Raw genomic sequence first — 19798 nt, forward strand, 5'->3', positions numbered from 1 at the left:
TAATTAAGTTTTTTTATTTAATACATTTTATTTTTCCTAAATTTATATAAACTTACATGGTTCGCATAGTTAGAGATATTTCAGTTGGGAGATATATTTTTAACTTTTAGCATAATTTATTTACAAACATTCACTCTATTTATGCAATTTAAAATGTTCGACTTATTTAAACTTTTATATATTTTGTAAGTTATGAGATCCAGTAAAACTTATTTGGCATAAGATTAAGATTCCGATAAGTACCGTATAAATTCCTAAGTCTTCCATCAGCAGGAGTCTCTGAAAGTCAAAATGCACCCCAACAATAAATAAATCAGTACCAATAGAATCATTATTGCAATTAAAATGATTACGTTCATTTCAAACTTCATTCTTTCAGATTTTATAAAAAGAGATAAATCATAAGATCAATTTATAATCAATGTCAAATTAACTATAAGAGGTGAAAGAGATAATTTTTCCTAAAACATGCACCCATCAGAAATTGATCCCTTAGTACCAACATAATCATATACAATTACAGGTAGTGTATCTTTTACAATCAACAATTTATCATGAAAACTGAGTAGAAACTTGATAATGACGTAGTTTTGAACAAATCCATTGGGCCACATCATGAAACAAGAACGAAGCTAGCTTCCATCTGTACGTAGAGTGGTATAAAAGAATGCAAGCAGCGCTATAGAGAGGGTAACTAGCAAACCTATCAGCATCGCCTCTAACGTCAAGTATGGACTCAAGAAAAAGATGAGAGCAATTGCAGCACTTTGCCACAGCTTCAGTTGTGCAAATGCCGCTTCCTGTTGATAGTTTCCCACAAAGTTTCAGTATTTGGTAGGCAACAGTAATATTCAAGAATGTTGTATTCAAATCTGGAAGAAAATTAAAATAACCAGAATACCAAACACACAAATTTGGAAGAAAATTAAAATAACAAGATACCCAACACACAATCCATCATGATGTAGTCTGCGACCCACAAGTCACGGAAAGAAACGTAAATCAACTTATGCTCCATGAACTATGTGCAAAAGATGTTCCCTACAGCATTTCTATCATCAGCAGCACAGATATTGATACAAATATTGGAAGATTTTCATCCATAACCTACTAAACTGCTGCACTCTCACCCATTCTACTAAAAAAAATGGAACAAAAGCCCTACTGGCAGATTGCGTAACCTGGTCATCATTGTCTATCATCAAAAACCACTTCCACTCAAACTGTTGTGTTCTTGTTGCCTGTATGTAACATTATGCCAATTCCTGCCACCGACCATGAGATATCACCCAATGAGATTCACTCAAGCTCTCAACAAAACTAAGCTACAAGGAGCACCGTGACTAGTAAATCAAATGTTAGTGGCAAGTTTGATGCATTTTATGGTTTAGGATTTTAAGGGGTTATGTTGTTCCTGTAGGATGATGGTCCACTTGGCTAGAGGTTAAATAGTGTTTGAACTGCAATTTATGATTTTTACTCTTGCTAATGCTTTAGCAAGGTCAGTTAATCATGGCTAGTGTAGAGGAAAGTAAAAAACATGAAAAACACAAATGCCAACATAATAATCGGTTATGTAATTTGGAATCCCTGGTTCCTACTATATATCCTATGATGTTTTGATGAACCACTCCTAAATGCCCACTAGGTTTCTCCTTCTCGGATCCTTCCAGAGATGAACAAAGTTTTACAAGAGACTTCTAATAAAATGAGAATAAATGACAACTTCAAAGACTAAAACTATGAATACAACAAAAGAGTACAAGAGATTAAGAAATAAGCATGAATTTGCCAGCTTTTGCAGACTCTTCTTAGTCCTCCTTTTATAGCCTCCAAGTTGTCTTTAGCTTCACTTTTTTGTTTTGTCACCAAATAGTTGAGTGACTACATTTCTACTTGAGTGTTTTTGTGATTGCTATACACTTCAATCAGCTAACAAATCTCTAAGTAGACTTTGCTTGTCATCAATCGAATGCTCTCCAAGCCAACAACTACTTCAGTCGACGATCTAGCTTTAGTTAATTGAACCATTATAGCTCCTAGGTTGCCTCTGCTTATGTCAGGATACTATTGTTGTTACTGTCGATTGTTACATGATTTTGCTTCTTCAATTATGCTCTTGTCAAGGAATTGCCGCCGTCGAGAAACTCTATAAATCTTATCAATAAATTAGAGAACATATCCAAGGCGCATACACTCACTTTCCTTAAGAAACTATTTGCTCCCACCACGATGATATGCTCGGACTAAGCAAATATCCCTCCAGGATACATGGATTTCTTAATAATGTTATTTCCAAAGTGCATGCTTCAAAACAACCCCGAATACCTTGGATTTATTCAAACTCAATGATTGAATGTTTGTATTTTGTTACTGCAATATAACAATATACAAACAACACTTTGAGAAGCAACTTTGAGAGGATAGATTTTTGTTATAAAGATGATGGAGTGTTTGTGCATAATAGAGTTTTATACTATTCAAATCATTCTCTATGATAAGACACGTCTTTTGGATCACAACCTTTCGTTCAAACATCAAAAGACACTAATACATAAAGGGACACAATTGAACTGACACAATTGTTCTGGTTCTTTATGCCTTCCATTCTTTTCCATTTTATGGAAATCACCAACAAGCTTCCACCATTTCCATAAAACTGAATTTTTGAAAACTTGCAATTATCAAGTGACAAGTCTTATGCATAAATAACGGTATCCAATGGATTTAAACCTTTACATAATGAAGACCTCTCAAATGCTAACCAAGGTGACCGGTAGTCTAGCTTTGAACCAACGATCATATCCAATCAACCGGAGCGATCTCACACATTACACATAGACTTTCCTTATCCTCGGTATTCAAATTAGCAACACGTAGATTGGCCTTATGTCTTGCTATCCTGATTTTTCATGAATATTTATGCAGTTAGCCAGAACACACTAGAGACAGCACCATTTCCAATATTCACATAGGTGGATGTTATAAAGAATACTCACGTAACTAAGTATTCCAAAGGATTGCCCTTTATAACTCCATTCAAAGCTTATAAGTTTTTCCTAACCATTTCATTACGTGAACCAAGCAATTCCCTTGAGACAAATTAAGTGCTTTAACCATCAAAATAGTATACTTTGCTCATTGAACCCAAGATTTGAAAATCATCCAAAGTTGGATCGAGTTTCTACTATTGATAATCAGTAAGTTGCTTTAGTCTTATCTCCTTTGATGTTCTCAAAACTAGATCCCTTGCAAGACCTTTTGTCAAAGGGTCATCCAAGTTAAGACTTAACTTCAGATAGTTTATAATTATGACATATTCATATATCCATTGTCTAAATAAACTATGTCTCAATTCGATATGCCTCGACTTTCCATTGTAAATATTGTTATATGTCTTTGATAGTGTAGCCTCACTGTCACAATGTATAGCAACTAGAGGCATTGGTTTCGGCCAAAAAGGAACTTTCATTAACAGGTTTCTCAACCATTTTGTTTCCTTAGCACACGAAGCAAGAGCTATAAGCGCGAATGTCATTGTGGAATCAATAATACAAGTTTGCTTTTTGAAACCCCAAAATATGGCTCCTCCAATTCTAAATAAACATCCACTTGTAGATGAATGATCTTCTAAATCAGATATCCAACCAACATCTAGAGGATATCCAAGATATCCTTCTAAAACTTGAGGATATCCAAGATAACGTATACCATAATCCATAGTGTGTCTTAAGTACTTCAATAATCAATAAATTGCATTCCAATGCAATTGACTAGGATTACGAGTATACCTACTCAATTTTCCAACTGCAAATGCAATATCGCATCTAGTCAATATCATTGCATACATCAGGGAACTGATAACCCTAGTACATTCAAATTGGTTAACTGCCCTTCCCATTTTAGGAAATAGTTTAATACTAGAATCAAAAAGTATTGTAACTATCTTACAATCAAAATGGCTTTCTCAATACTTTTTCAATGTAGTGAGATTGTGAAAGAACAAGTTCCTCAAGATCTTTATGCCCAAGATCATGTTTGCTTGACCCAAATCTTTCATATTGAAACAGGATGATAATAATGATTTAGTGTCATTTACACTAATCATATCAGTTCTAAAAATCAACATGTCATCCACATGAAGACAAATAATAACACCTTTTTTATTGTTAAACTTACTATACACATTTCTCGCATTCATGGATTTTAAATCCATTAGTAACTATCACTTGATTAAAATTTTCATGTCATTGTTTAGGAGCGTGTTTAAGTTCATATAATAAGTTAACCAATTTACACACTTTGTGCTCTTGTATAGGCATAATGAACACTTACGGTTGTTCCATATAGATCTCCTATCTAGTTTTCCATTAAGAAAAGTTGTTTTTACATCCATTTGATGTAACTCAAAATGATAAATTGATGCTAATGCAATCAGGGCTCTAATAGTAGCAAACCTAGGAACGGATGCATAGGTATTAAAATAGTCTAGGCCTTCCTTTTGTTTAAAGCTCTTTGCTACTAACCTTGTCTTGAACTTGTCTATAGTTCCATCAATCTTCATCTTCTTTTTAGAGATCCATTTACAACCGATCTGTTTTAAGTCATGTGAAAGATCAACCAATTTCCACGTTTTATTGCTCCTAATAGACTTCATCTCATCATTAATTGCTTTTTTCCATAATGCAACATCCCTAGACTTCATTGCTTCTTCAGATGTTTTGGGATCAGATTCCATTGAATCATATATGGTTATTTGTTTTACATTTGAATCCCTAGTGCCCTCCTAAAGATGCATAACGAAGTCAGGTCCAAAGAATTTATCCCTTCGAGCTCTTTTACTTTTCCTTAATTCAAGAGGATCAACATCAACATTTGCATGAACAATGGTATCATTACCGACTATTGGTACACTAGTAGTAAAATCATGAGGAACTTCAGAATCTAAGGCTATAGGTATAGTAGAAAATATGTTCTCATAAAATATAGCATCACGTGATTCACATTGACATAATAGAATTATTGGATTCAATAACAAAGAACCTATACGTCTTACTATGCTCAGTATAACCCAAAAAGATACACTCAATGCCCTTCTCTCCTCAGTTCCTCACTTTTGGTTTAGGAAGTCTGACAATAGATCGACAAACCCAAACTTGTAAGTAAGATAGATTAGGCTTGCGTTTCTTCCATAATTCTTATGGGATAACTTTGTTTCCTTTAGAAGGAACACAATTAGAATGTGACATGCAGTCATTATCGCTTCACCCCACTAATCCTTACTTAGTTGTGAATTACTCAATATAGTATTCACCATTTCAATAAGATAGATTTCTGTTATTCCTTTCTACCATTCGATTTTGTTGAAGAGTATAAGTAGAAGATATTTTATGCACAATGCCCATATCTTCATAATATTTAGGAAAGTGATATTCACCTCCTCTATCACTTCTAAGACATTTAATCTTAGAATTACATAGATTTACTACTTCAGCCTTATAAATTTTAAGTTTATCCAATACTTCATCCTTAGTCCTCATTAAATAAACATAACATGTAACAAAATAACATTGTCCTCCCATAATAGGCGTAGTATGTAAATCACATACATCAGTATGTATTAATTCCAATATAAAACTAGTTCTTTTTATACTAGGAAATGGAGTTTTAGTTATTTTATTTTTGCATGCACACTTTGCATTTTTCTAGCATATCATCCTTATATTTTGGTATTAAACCCAGATTACTCATGTCATGTATTTTTCTAGAATTAACATGTCCTAGACTAAAATGCCTCAAATTAAATGAGTCATATATAAGCAGAAATTATAGTTTTATTTATATTCATGTTGAACATTCCATCATACACAAATCTTTTGCCAACAAATATAAGAATAATTACTAAAACAGATTCAATGAGAATTTTGAAGCCACACTTGCTAAGTATGCTTCCAGAAACAAGGCTCCTCCCAACTTCAAGAACATGATACACATTAGTCAACATAAGTGTCTTCCCTAAAGTGAACTCCAATTTGACAATATGAATTCCTTTAACAGTTGTCTTAGAGTGGTTCCCCATATAAATAATTATCTCTTCTTCTATTGGTGAATAGGTAGAGAATTGGTTTCGATTGATACAAATGTGCATTGTAGCACCGCAAACCACCAATCTTGGGAATCCTCAACCAAACATGCTTCTATGATCATTGTCACATATTCAGGCCTTCCCGCCTGATTTTGTTTCTTCAGGATACGATTGTTGGTGCAGCGGAGCCGGCAAGAGGGGGGTGAATTGCCTGCACAATAAAAGAGTATACCCTCCTCAAGACTTTCAACTCAAAAAATGCAACAGTAATAAAGTAAACTAAAAGAAAAAGACTTAGCAATTTACTTGGTTACAACCAAGAAGGTTGTTAATCCAAGGCAGTAGAAAAAGCTCTGAAAGATCTCCTTCTCTGAAGACGGAGAAGCCTTTTACACACTAGAAGCTCAGAACTATTGCTAGAAATGAATACAGAGTTGAATGTTTGATTGATGTTTCATTCCTAGGTCCAGGAGTCCTTTAATAGCCCCTGGAAAGTCTATCTCGTAGGTCGAAGGCGCCTCCAACTGAGATCCAAGGCGCCTCAACTTGGGTGAATGGATAGAACTCTATCCGGTCGACAACGGTCATTTTGACCAAGGCTGAGGCGCCTCAAACAAGCATGAAGGCGCCTCCAAGGTGGAGGCGAGTTCAAATCCTCTGTCCCCAAATCTCTCTGTCCCCGTGTCCCACATATCGTCCCAGCCCACCGCCAGCAACCTCCGGTCGTCGCCCCGATCAACACTATAACCTTAGGGAAGGTGAACCCAAGGAGGTCACCATCGGCACGATCGGCGTCGGAATCCGACCGGATCTAAGCAGGGGCTTAGATCGACGGTAGAGGAAAGTTTGCTCAGATCCGGTCGGATTCCGACGCCAATCGTATCGATGGCGACCCCCTTGGGTTCACCTTCCCTAAAGGTTATAGTGTTGATCGGGGAGGCGACCGGAAGTCGCCGACGGTGGGCTGGGGCGATGAGTGGGACACGGGGACAGGTGATATTGGGGACAGAGGATTTGATTTGGGTGGAGGCGCCTCCAATACTTGATGAAGGCACCTTGAGCTTCATTTCCAGCTTGCTTTCTCCTTTGTTTTGACTTCTGAAGCTTCACGTGTTTGGGTGATTCCGGCCAACCGAAATAGGGCTCACCCGAACCCAATTTCCGACCTTCTCCTCGAGCAGTCTTCCGTCTCGGCTTTACGTCCCTCGAACGTCGCGCACGTTCTTCTCACCCACTGGTGTACTTTTCCGCAACTCTCTCGTCCTTCGGACGCACCGAGCCCGTTGGGCTTCCTTCCCGTGCCGTCCTTCTCGCAAGCTGCGTCTTCCGCTCGATTTCCTACACTCCTAAGCTCCTGCACACTTAGACACAGGGATCAAAAACAAACATGACCTAACTTAAACTTGGTTGATCACATCAAAACAACCACAGGGTCCAACAATCTCCTCCTTTTTTATGTGCATCAACCCAAGTTTAAGTTAAGGTAAAAACAGACAAATAGTAATTTAAAGAAATTACAAAACTAACATTTAAAGTCTAAATTTGCAATTAAACTAAATTGCAACATAAAATTTAGTTCTAAAAGCACTAAAAAAAAAATTAACCAAAGGTTGTTTTAATTCCCTCTAAACTTAACTTATACCTATTTCTCCCCCTTTGATCACAGTAAAAAAAAACGAGGTACAAAACATTTCCAGCTAAAAACAATTTAAAGTAGAAAATTTCTAAGTTTAACAAAGAAACTCTTTTAAGAATTTTCTAAGTTTAAAAAAAAATATTTTTTAATGAATTTCCAAAAAGAAAAAATATTTTTTTAAAAAAAAACTTTTTAAATCATTATTTAATCCTAATTGTAATGCTTTATCAGAAAGTTAATTAAACATTTTTATTCCAATATTTTGACTTCCAGGTCGTGGCGAGGCACTAGGCCTTCTTGGTTATTAGAGCAACAACCACTTCCTTAGACAAAGTCTCATAAAGAAAGTTTAATGTTTAATTTTTCTTGTTGAAAGCTTTAAAAAATTTAGTCTAGAAAAGATTTTGGAACCAGTAAAGGTTCCTTCCTACTAGATTAATTAAGAACTTAGGGGTACATAGTTTCTAGGAACTTTTCTAAGTTGTCCCTAATGCTTTCTAATATACCAATTTAATTCTCCATAAACTCTAAGTCCTGATTTTGGAAATTTAATTAAGCATGCATGATTATTTTAAAATTTTTCAATTTCTCATTTTCTAATTTTAAAATATCATACATTTATAGTGGACATGTCTTCGCTAATTTTAATTTCAATTCAACATTTTCTTTTTCTAATTTCGCTAGATCTTTTGTAAGCACTTTGATAAATTCAAATGACTGAGAAGGGTTGAGAGCATGTACCTTACTTACCTCACTTGGTGATGCTCCCCCTTCATCGCAGCTTTCTTCTTCTGATGATCCTCCCCCTTCATCTATGCTCATCTCCGAGCTGGTTTCTTCAAAAAGATGGTTGGCCATCAGTGCTACTCCCGAGAAGGTTTCGACTTCAGATTCCGAGGATGAAGATTCATCCCATGTAACCTTCAAACTCTTGTGTTTAGAGGGTGTCGGTCTTCGAGACTTTTCCTTGTCCTTTTTCTTGGGCAGTCATCCTTGATGTGCCCTTCTTCATTACAGTTGTAACACCGGACCGTTCTTCTGTTGCGCTGATTCTTTCTCGGCTGTGATGGAAATTTATTAGTTTTAAGAAATTTATTGAAACATCTTACCAATAGCGCCGCTTCGGTTTCGTCGATCGAAGGTTCGGAGTCGGGATCGTCCTTTTCGGTTTGTAGGGCAATGTTGAGGTTCGACTTCTCTACTTGTTTAGGCTCTGCAAGTCGAGACTCGTGAAGTTCGAAAGTAGAAAATAAACTTACTAAACTACTTACCTCAAAGTCCTTAGACATGTAGTAAGCATCTACTAAGGACGCTCATTCAGGAGTTCTGGGGAAGGCATTGAGCGCGTATCGGATCGAGTCTTGGTTCGTTACCGATTCTCCGAGGTTGTTGAGTTGAGTTATTAGCTCCTTGATCCTCGCTTGAAGTTGCGCTACCTTCTCACCAGTATTCATCTGGAGGTTCGTTAGCTGAGTCCGGAGGATGTCCCGTCTTGCCAATTTTGCTTTTGAGGTACCTTCATGAAGCTCCAGGAATTTTTCCCAGAGGTCTTTGGCGGAGTCGTAGTTTCCGATCCGACTTACCTCCTGGGACGGCAGAACGCTGAATAGGTGGAATTCCGTCTTTCCGTTGGCCACAAAATCTGTTTGCTCCTTCATCCAGTTGTATTCTTCCTTGTCTTTAGGTGCTGCAAAATCATATTTCATAATAAGAAGAATATCAAACTCTGTTTTGAAAAATACCTCCATTTTGTGTTTCCATGTAGAGAAGTCTCCGTCGAACTTCGGGGGATGAATGTTCGCACCAGCCATTGTCTTGATCTTTGTGCTTCAGTCAACAGTTAGTCCTTCTGAGATTGTCGGGCTCTGATATCACTTGTTGGTGTAGCGGGGCCGGCAAGAGGGGGGTGAATTGCCTGCATAATAAAAGTGTATACCCTCCTCAAGACTTTCAACTCAAAAAATGCAACAATAATAAAGTAAACTAAAAGAAAAAGACTCAGCAATTTACTTGGTTACAACCAAGAAAGTTGTTAATCCAAGGCAGTAGAAAAAACTCTGAAAGATTCCATTCTCTGAAGGCGGAGAAGCCTTTTACACACTAGAAGCTCAGAACTATTGCTAGAAATGAATACAGAATTGAATGCTTGATTGATGTTTCATTCCTAGATCCAGGGGTCCTTTTATAGCCCCTGGAAAGTCTATCTCGTAGGTCGAAGGCGCCTCCAACTGAGGTCCAAGGCGCCTCAGCTCGGGTGAATGGATAGAACTCTATCCAGTCGACAACGGTCGTTTTGACTAGGGCTTAGGCGCCTCAAACAAGCATGAAGGCGCCTCCCAGGTGGAGGCGCCTCCAATACTTGATGAAGGCGCCTTGAGCTTCATTTCCAGCTTGCTTTCTCCTTTGTTTTGACTTCTGAAGCTTCACGCGTTTGGGTGATTCCAGCCAACCGAAATAGGGCTCACCCGAATCCAATTTCCGGCCTTCTCCTCGAGCAGTCTTCCGTCCCGGCTTTACGTCCCTCGAACGTCGTGCACGTTCTTCTCGCCCACCGGTGTACTCTTCCGCAGTTCTCTCGTCCTTCGAACGGACCGAGCTCGTCGGCTCCCTTCCCATGCCGTCCTTCTCGCTAGCTGCGTCTTCCGCTCGACTTCCTGCGCTCCTAAGCTCCTGCACACTTAGACACAGGGATCAAAAACAAACAGGATCTAACTTAAACTTGGTTGATCACATCAAAACAACCACGGGATCCAACAACGATATTTTCTTTTGTAGTGCCCTGGTTTACCACAATGATGGCAATTGCCTTCTCTCTTTTGGTTTCTGGAGTTCTGTTTGTTGTCATCAACTTTCCTCTTTTTATTTATAGAGGAGTTGCCATTATTATTGCTCCTTGGATTTTTGACTTACTCCACCATAAGCACCTTAGAGGACTGTTCCTCCGGATTATTAGCATGAAAATTTTGCTCAATACAAAGATGGCTAACCAATTCTTCTACAGACAAGTCCTCCTTTTATGCTTGAGATTATTTTTATAATCTTTCCATGAATTAAGAAGTTTATCAATCATCGAAGACACAACAATAGATTCATCCACACGCATTCCATGTTATGCAAATTGATTATAAATGTGTCTGACTTCAAGAAATTGCTCAATAATTTTTCTAGTGTCGACCATGCAATATTGAAAAAATTTAGAAACTAGAAATTTCTTACTTATAGCATCTTCAGATTGATACTTAGCTTCAGGTGAGTCTCATATTTCTTTTGTTGTTTCCTTGTTGTAGTATTAGTCAAACAAAACATCGTTCATTGCATTGCAAATATGCCCCTTGCACAAATAATCGTCTTGATTCCATTTTTTGTTTAGCCCTTGTTTGTGCCACAGTTTCATTTTCTTTTTCTGCCAATTTCGGTGTGGTAAGAATATATACTACATTTAGAGAATGAGTAAGATGCAATTTCTTTAGCCAATGCCGAAAGTTCTCCATCGAACCTTTCCAACTTGACAAAATCCACAACAAAGTTACAAAGAATTTTGTTGCTGCTGTCAATTGTTGCAGAATTTTACTTCTTCAATTCTGCTCTTTTTAAGGAACTATTGCCGTCGAGGAACTCCATAAATCCTTAAATAAATTAGAGAACAAATCCAAGGCACATATACTCGCTTTCCTTAATAAACTATTTGCTCTCACTACGGTGATGAACTCGAACTAAGCAAATATTCCTCAAGGATACAATGGGTTCCTTGTTTCCAAAGTGCAAGCTTGAAAACAACCCTAAGTACCTTGGATTTATTCAAATTCGACAATTCAATGTTTGTATATTGTTATTGCAGTATAACAACATACACACAACACTTTGAAAAACAAGTAACAAAAAAAAAACGACCCGGTGCACGAAGCTCCCGCCATGCGGGGTCCCCGGGAAGGATCCATTGTACGCAGCCTTACCCTGCTTTTTGCAAGAGGCTATTTCCAGGATTCAAACCCGTGACCTTTTGGTCACATGACAACAACTTTACCGTTGCGCCAAGGCTCCCCTTCACTTTGAAAAAACAAGTAACATTGAGAGGAAATGTTTTTGTTATGAAGTTGATGGAGTGCTTGTGCATAATGGAGTTTTATAGTGTTGACATCTCTTTTGGATCACAACCTTTTGTTTAAACGTCAAAAGACACCAATACAAGAAGGTACACAATTGAACGGACACAAATGTTCTGGTTCCTTATCCCTTCCATTCTTTTCTATTTTATGGAAATCACTAACAATTTAATCGTTGCAACCTATGTGTCAGATCAACGATCCAAGAAACGAGTCGACTGCCAAGCTGATTGAATCCAACCCAATCAATTATCTAGTCAACTCAACCATGAACAAAAATATTTTATTCATTCTAAGTTGATTGCTTAGTTGACTCAACACGCCAATCAACTGAGAACACCTTTTAGATTGTCAACTATGATCATTCTAATGGTAGAGTCTTCGCCTATATCAAGAGCAACCTTAACACAAGTTACAAGTCCCCCAACTTACACAACTTGCTTAACAATTTACCTTTGTAGTCTAACTTTGCCATTGAAGTCATCTCCTGTTAGGACTTAAGTCCCTCAGACGCATTAAATCCTCAGCTCATTCTACGTGTCATCCTTCACTTTTCACCTGCATAATTCACCTCATTCCAACTACATCAATGTTGCCATACCGATGCTCCTCAACTAACTTAGTTGCACCAAGTCAAGCTCTGCAAGCTTCATGTGTACTCTATTAAGTCCCTGCACAACTTCATATACATGTTAGATACACAGGTAAATCTAATTTATATCCTATGCCCAAGACATTAAAGCCAACGGTCAAACATGACCACTTAGGATATGATTGCACTAAAAATTTCCCCGTATTAATGTTTAACAATTCATTTAAGTTAGAAAAATCTACAAATAATATAAAACCTAATCCAGGCTCCTCCTATACCTAAACTTAACACCCCTCTAGAGTTGGGATTTCTCACGAGATGAGGTTTCTAACTTAAGCCTCTTCCCTTTCTCCTCCTTTGATACACATTAAAAAGATGTACAAAATGATAATACATCATATGAAATTGATAATAGACATGTTTTCTTATCCTTTATATGGATCTAAATGAACAACATAAGTTGAAATGATAAAAAATTCTAATAGTCCTATTTTTAAACTTTCTGCTTATGCTGAACTTCAGTTGACTCCCAGTCAATTGAACAAAGATCTAATTGATTAATAACTATCTCACTTGACTTAGGTCTTAACTACTCAAAAGTATCAAGTTTTAAAAATGCACAAAAAATTATATAAATCTCTAAAAATTTAAAATTTTGAAAAAAAGTTTCAAGTATGTTTACCATTGAAAAATAGATTTTCATAAAAAAAAATATCATTTTATTTTCAAACTTGATACAAAATTGAAAACGGGTTAAAAGTTTCAATAAGTTCAACTTTCAAGTGCACCACTTAAAACTTAGATTAGAAATCAGCAAGCCTATGCATTCAAATAGAAAATTGTAATTTCAAAAAAAAAAATCAATTATGATCTTTGAGCCAAGTATACACTATATACATTCGTGTTCCCTAAAGTATTTAATGCTTAGTGTATAGATACTTATGATCCAACATAATGCATTATAACTAACATTGTGAATGAATAGTAGCACTATAACCCCTCACTTGATATCTAAGTGTCTCAATACAATTATCAAGTTCAAACATAAATTTTATGTGAGATGTAAATAAGTTATTCCTAGTTTTGCTATGTGATCATGCAATTCTAATCAAGCAATAATATAAACTCCTGTTGTACTCCTTCGAGCCTTTGGACACAGTTTAATGCTTTTGTTTTGTAATTTTAAACAATTTAGATTATATAGCAATTTTGTTCAAATCAAACTATACCCTATTCTGCTCTTGAACTCTCTAAGCTCATACAATGTCTTTGTTTTGCAATTTTAATAATTTAGGTACATATAATAATTTTGTTCAAAATTGTTATATTGACCTAACCTGAGTCTCTTATACGAACCCTATCATGAACTATGGAGGCTATGAACTCGAACAATGTCTTTATTTTACAATTTTAAATAATTTACATCAATGTAGTAATTTTGTTTAAATAGGCGAAACCAAAATCCTAGAATCATTCCCCCAAAATCGGATTTCTTCTTCGACTTCTCGTGCATTCTCAACTCGATTTCTTTTACACTCACGTCTTCTAGATCATTAGTTCACATTTCCTTCTCGTGAGTTTCTTTCACATGTATGCTGAAGATGTAGTTCACATCATCGACCATTATCATTTAGATAGGATTGTCTATTGCACACATACCATGAACTTGGACCTCTATGCCAAGTTTTACAACAATCCAAGGTAGACCAGAGATGCCTACATTTATAAAACTCATGTCGGAATTGAATTTACACCTTGGATCCTCAAACAGTTCTTAGGTTGTCTCTCATCCCGCACCAGTTTTGTGTGTTATTTTAGGGACCCCTTGTCTGAGCTGTACGAGGAGATCACTAATGACACCCTCCACTGTGCATTTTACACGAGTCATCGTCCTCCTAGTCTACAAATATTTTCCGCAAATGAATTATCTACTTATGATAATGTCCTCTATAAGGTTTGCACATCAGCATGGCCAGAATTTGTCATTCTACTTCCGTATTGAGACGCTGCAACATCGACACCAACATGACTCCTCTCGGTCCATCTTCCACACAATCTTTCAATCTCCTTGGTGTTGTGTTAACCTTTGAGACCCTACAAAGATGGACAAATATGTAGGCTTCTTTAGAATTGGTGATGTCTACAACCTCCATATAAACTTCTTCATTTGTCTCTTCCTCCTCTGCCGACTCCACCTCCTCCTCTACCATGTACTCTTCCTCCACCTCCTCAAAGCGACCGACAACCAACTGAAGCCTCATCCACCTCTTCCCCTCCCCCGCCTTGTCCCTGCACACTTTTTTATTGCTTGTTTTCTGTTCTACTTCCTAGCCTATTATTTTACCCCACAAACATTCCAGCAGCATCAAAATCTTGATATTTTTTGGCCAGATGCATGTGAGTTTATCTGGATTCTTTGGTCAATTTCATGCAAGTTAGAATAGTTTAGTATATTGAGTGAATATCACAAATCTTTACAGGACGTTAAAGTGATGATTTCGAGAATAGTGCTTGGTCAAGCTTGGGTTGAAATGGTATCATGAATCATAACCATACAACAACATAAAGGTAAGGTATTCCTTTTAAATGAAATTCTGTACTCTTCACAAAGTGTGATTTTGTTTCTGGTTCTGTCATCTTTAGTCAGCATAGTTTGCGAAATATAAATTGTCAAACAACCAAATATGAAGCATAGCATTTGAATTGAAAATTTGCATTCCCTTGAATTTTTCAGGAAGAGGAAGGTAGTCTTTTGTATATAGCTAACAGATAACTGGTATGTAGAATGAAGATTACTGAGTATTATAAGGAACATCAAAAATGCTGATATAATTCAAAATATATCACTCAAACAAGAACATAGCGAAGAGGATATCTAAGTAACTAGTGAGAAAGAAATTTCGACTCAAAAGGATGCTTAGAATAAAATGCTTTCTGGCAGTCGATGTAAAAATAATATAGAAAAACAAATATATTTTGGCAAGCCAAACATATGCTAAGAGAACATATCATACCTTCTCATGCTTATAGAGTATACCCAGTAAAGCACTTAGCTGTGTGTTAAACACTCCATTTCCAACGCCCCAAAAAATAGACATTAAAAGTGGATATATGTAGCCAACTACTCCACTTGTTAGACTGTTATAAGCAGAAAATTATCAATATTCAGACATACAAAACACAATATCTAGCCACAATTAGATACACAAAAAAATGACCTAATTAGTACAGAAAATAAACCTGTATCCCAAAAGAAGCCACAGGATGACAATGATATGAAGAGAAGCTCCTCCATACATAAGCAAAGTGATAGAATAGAAACCAGATGTAAGTTTTCCAGCGACAAGTGAACACTAAAAAAATCCAAATAAAAAAACTAAGAGAACCATTTGGTTTTATGCAAAATAACAAATGTATTACACATGCATAGTATTTCAAAGTTGTAAAAAAATGTTACACTAGACACTTATTTTCTTCACCTAAAAGCTAGTGGTGTAGATCTACATAAAGGTTGCACATTGTTTCTTGTAAATGTTGCACAAGGTTGCTTCTTTACCTGAATATATATTTCTACATCACAAATAAAGAGATCCATTTTCTATAGCCAAAATCTTGAACCAAGTTTAGATAAAATCAATATATTCATAAGCTGTTTGTGCATCGCCTTCATGTGCTATGTAGGCATCATTTACATGGTGTTTGGCCTCCCACAAGGGCATCTTGGTGAGCAAGGAATATCCCATTGGATCTTTGTGCCTATGATGTGGATATTTTTATTATATCTGACAAGCAAAAAACACCCTATAGAAACAGTGGAAGAGGGTACTGAGGAGACTTTCAGGAAACTCAATTTGTATTCCAAAAGTTAATTTATCCATTAACCACATAAAAGAAACTACATCACATGGGATCCTGGGTTCGATTTGGACACACTAGATGGACCATGGGGCTTAATAGTGTTCAGGGGATCAGTGATATAGAATGAGGTGAAAAAAGAGGAGATAGAAAAGGAGATGACAAAATCAGGCAAAAATAGAAAGAGGAGAGAGAGTAGAGGGGATAAGATAGAGTACAAATAAGTATGACAATTTAGCACATAGATGATCGTCATAACACAATGTTAGATGTTTTGTCTAGGCAGTATTCCCAGTTACCCATTAACAAAATGATACGTCACTTCTAGGCGAACAACTAATCAGATTGCTAGATTGTAAGGAAATATGTACAAAATTTTAAGATAGAAAAGATAAGAATGTTAACATGGATGAGTATAATTATTAGAAAAAAAAAAGAATTACTGCTATCCATGGTTTATTGTGTAGATCAAGAATTATCGGCAAGGTCAAAACATATTCTCCGTAGCAGACTGAAACTGATACTGTATTGGCAGCATGGTCTTGTAGTGCTACAGGACATGGAGAGGTACCATTGTGTGGTACTGAATAAGTATCATCGTGTCTCAATCAGCATAGATGGAACCGAGCAAATCTCAAAGGAGAGCAAAAGAGAAAGTATACGTAATGAAGATCTACAAGCTGATAATACAAAAGTTGAAGGGGAGGACTTGGTGAATCTTTGATTAAAGGGAGGTGGTGGTTCCACTTCTTGCAAGGGGAAGGTGGCAATTACTGCAGTGTTGACAAGCAATGTAGTTTTCCAGAATTGGCCTAAATTCTAGAGAGCTTTGTAGGTAGTGGGATCAATTCTAGAAAAACTACATGGCTTTAGGCCTCAAAGAATGTTTTTTTTACCCCCAAACAAATGATAGTAGTGATCCTAATTAACCGAGAAGATAAGTACACTCTTTCTAAACAATAAATTGAAGCCTTGAGGGTAGGTGGAAAGACAAATTCTAGAGAATTGTGCATCTTATAGGTGAAGGAAGGAATCATCAGTAGGTGGCTAGAGAAAGTCATCATGTAGTACTTAGTCCCAACGTCCCAACTATATGGTATCAACTACATTAGTCTTGTATCTTTCTTGAGGTCTGTGTCTTTCTGTCTTTCTTGACAGCTGTGCAAGTCTATATCATTAACAATATTTTAGATATTTTAGATCACTTTTAATTAAGTTAACTAGAATTGAATTTCATCTCCCTTCATCCTCACGCATGTAACTTAAATTGACTAAACTTAATAGAACTATTTGTTAGTTATAATAAATTGATTCCCCATAAATTTAAAGAAAATTATGCCTTGAAAACCAAGCACTTACTATGGCATCAGCAGCCCCATAGATAGCCATAGCGCCACCAACACCAGAGATGCCTAATGCTGGCGTCACAACTTTGTTTGTAAATTCAGCCCTGAAAAAAGTATGAATAAGTTCAGTATTAGTAGCTTCGACAATAGATTATAGTGTGTTTGATGATAATAACAGGGAAGTGTACTAATTACCACACAAATGCTTGTTGTAAGCCAGAATAAACAATAAGAGGAATGATCAGAAGCATTTGCTTGTCAAGTAGAGGGGAAATAACATATTTCAAGACAGATCCAAAGGATGAATATGCTGAAGAATTGCTTTCTTTGTCATTTCTTTTCGACAGAAAGCACATAAGTGCAATGCCTAGCACTGTGCAACAAAGGAAGATAGTGAATAATAAGTTTTTGCGACTGAGATTGTCTCCTTCCTGCACCAAAAATAACCAAAAGTGAATATACCCAAAACCAACAACCAATGTCCAATTAAGGAAGAGGTGAAAGTATCAATCGTATAACATTTTCAGATTAATAACTTTTGCACACAAAAACTACTAAGACTGATAACAAAGTACATGTAAAACAAAAACAAAAAGCATTTCCAATGAGATACATTCGTTTAAATATCAAATCCATCTAGCGCCAACTTATTCACAAAGTGGATCACCACCATATGAATATAATCCATTATGATTTGTTGATTCATCTGAAATTGCATAAGTTTATCAGCAATATTTTCATAAAATACCAATGATACACCACCTTATATTTTTTTCTTAAGCACTATTTTCTTGGAAGAAAAAAAGAAAGATAGAAGAGAATTTTTGAAAAATAGTTTGATGGTTTACAAGGAGAGAAAATAGATGAAAAAATTTGTTCCAAAAACTGGACAAAAAAAGCAGAGATAAGAAAGGTTGCTTTGCAAGTCTAAATGGGTGTATTAGCACAAGTGGGTGAATTGTGTTGGTTATAGAAATTACAGTTGATGTAAATCATTTTACTAAATACTAGTAACTATAACTAATAATTGATGAGAACATAAATAGCTTAAATTTAGAATCTGAAGTGGAGGAAATTTTAGAAACTAAAGGTTTAATAGAGGTTGTAACTAAGTATATAAAATGTAATTTACATAATAAGAAAGGACCAAAGGACTATTTAATATAAGCAGGAAACTCCAGTAAGAATTTATGATATGTTGATGAAGGTTGAAATGGAGAGAGCTCTTGGAGTCTTATTTAATTGCTGTGTGCCCTTAGACTAAAAAGAAAAATTTTATAAGAATGTGGTAAAATTTGTATATATTAGATAACAAAACGTTTAATGGTTAGGAAGCAACATATAAAATTAAAATAGCAATGATGAGCATAGTAAGAAAGATCTGCAGAGTACCTGAAGGACAATAAAAATACAAATATATACGGACAATTAGATGTATCTGGAATTAATAATAAAATGAGAGAGCATAGGTTGAAATGGTATCAATATATTCAAAGATGGCCAAGAACTTAAAGAATATTAGTGACTAGAATTAAAAAAAAAAACTTGTAATCATTACTAGTGTGTCTTGCATAGAGCTCAATAAAGCATTAACATTCATATATGACACGACTTGATAGATGCTATGGCAAGTGAATCGACAAGCTAATGTAATATGCATGTTCACTTTAACTAGAATGTATACTTGTTTCAGTTATAATATTTGCGAAGTACAATGGAATCTAAAACAACAATATGAAGTTCCAATAATTAAATCAAATGCTTCTATTTGTTGACAAATAAAAATACTTATATATAAGAGTATACATAACGAAACTTTGTTTGTCTTACAATTTAACTAAGATCTAGGGTCAGTTTCCTTCAAAGAATGAAAAAGTTAAAAAATGAGTGAATGCAAATAAAAGGAAGATGATTCTTTTTATTAACCTCCACTCAATTTTCAATTTTTCTATGCCTCCATTTTTCCTTCCTTTGAAGGAAACTGACCCCTAATCAAGGTTTAAAATTACCCGTGCCGAGATTTCGGTCCTGGACCGGAACGATACGATTTCGGTACCATATCGTGTCGTGCCGATATAATTTTGGTATTTTTTAAATATAAAATATATTAATTAAAAATAAAATATTTAACATTAATATTTTTTAAAAAATAAACAATATAAAAAAATAATCTTTAAAAAA

The 19798-nt window shown here is 35.8% G+C and overlaps 1 protein-coding gene across 2 annotated transcripts in view; it reads right to left on the reverse strand.

Annotated features, from left to right (window-relative positions):
• Nucleotides 1-411: 411 nt before the first annotated feature.
• Nucleotides 412-19798, reverse strand: part of LOC122038407 (UNC93-like protein 3) — a 40507-nt gene continuing 21120 nt past the window's right edge. Inside the window, exons 6-11 of one of the 2 annotated variants that reach the window (XR_006127863.1) lie at nt 17813-18048; nt 17631-17721; nt 15657-15769; nt 15431-15554; nt 12278-12495; nt 670-800 (exon numbers count right to left, since the gene is read on the reverse strand). Coding sequence is in view for 1 of the 2 variants with exons in the window: in XM_042598149.1 (XP_042454083.1) it covers nt 633-800; nt 15431-15554; nt 15657-15769; nt 17631-17721; nt 17813-18048 (732 nt within the window). In the remaining variant the exon portion in view is untranslated. Of the gene's footprint in view, nt 801-12277; nt 12496-15430; nt 15555-15656; nt 15770-17630; nt 17722-17812; nt 18049-19798 lie in introns of both variants that reach the window. The other variant, XM_042598149.1, reaches the window with a different exon arrangement.

The sequence above is a fragment of the Zingiber officinale genome, chromosome 1A (assembly GCF_018446385.1).
Source record: "Zingiber officinale cultivar Zhangliang chromosome 1A, Zo_v1.1, whole genome shotgun sequence".
In the NCBI taxonomy this organism is placed as follows: Eukaryota; Viridiplantae; Streptophyta; class Magnoliopsida; order Zingiberales; family Zingiberaceae; genus Zingiber; species Zingiber officinale.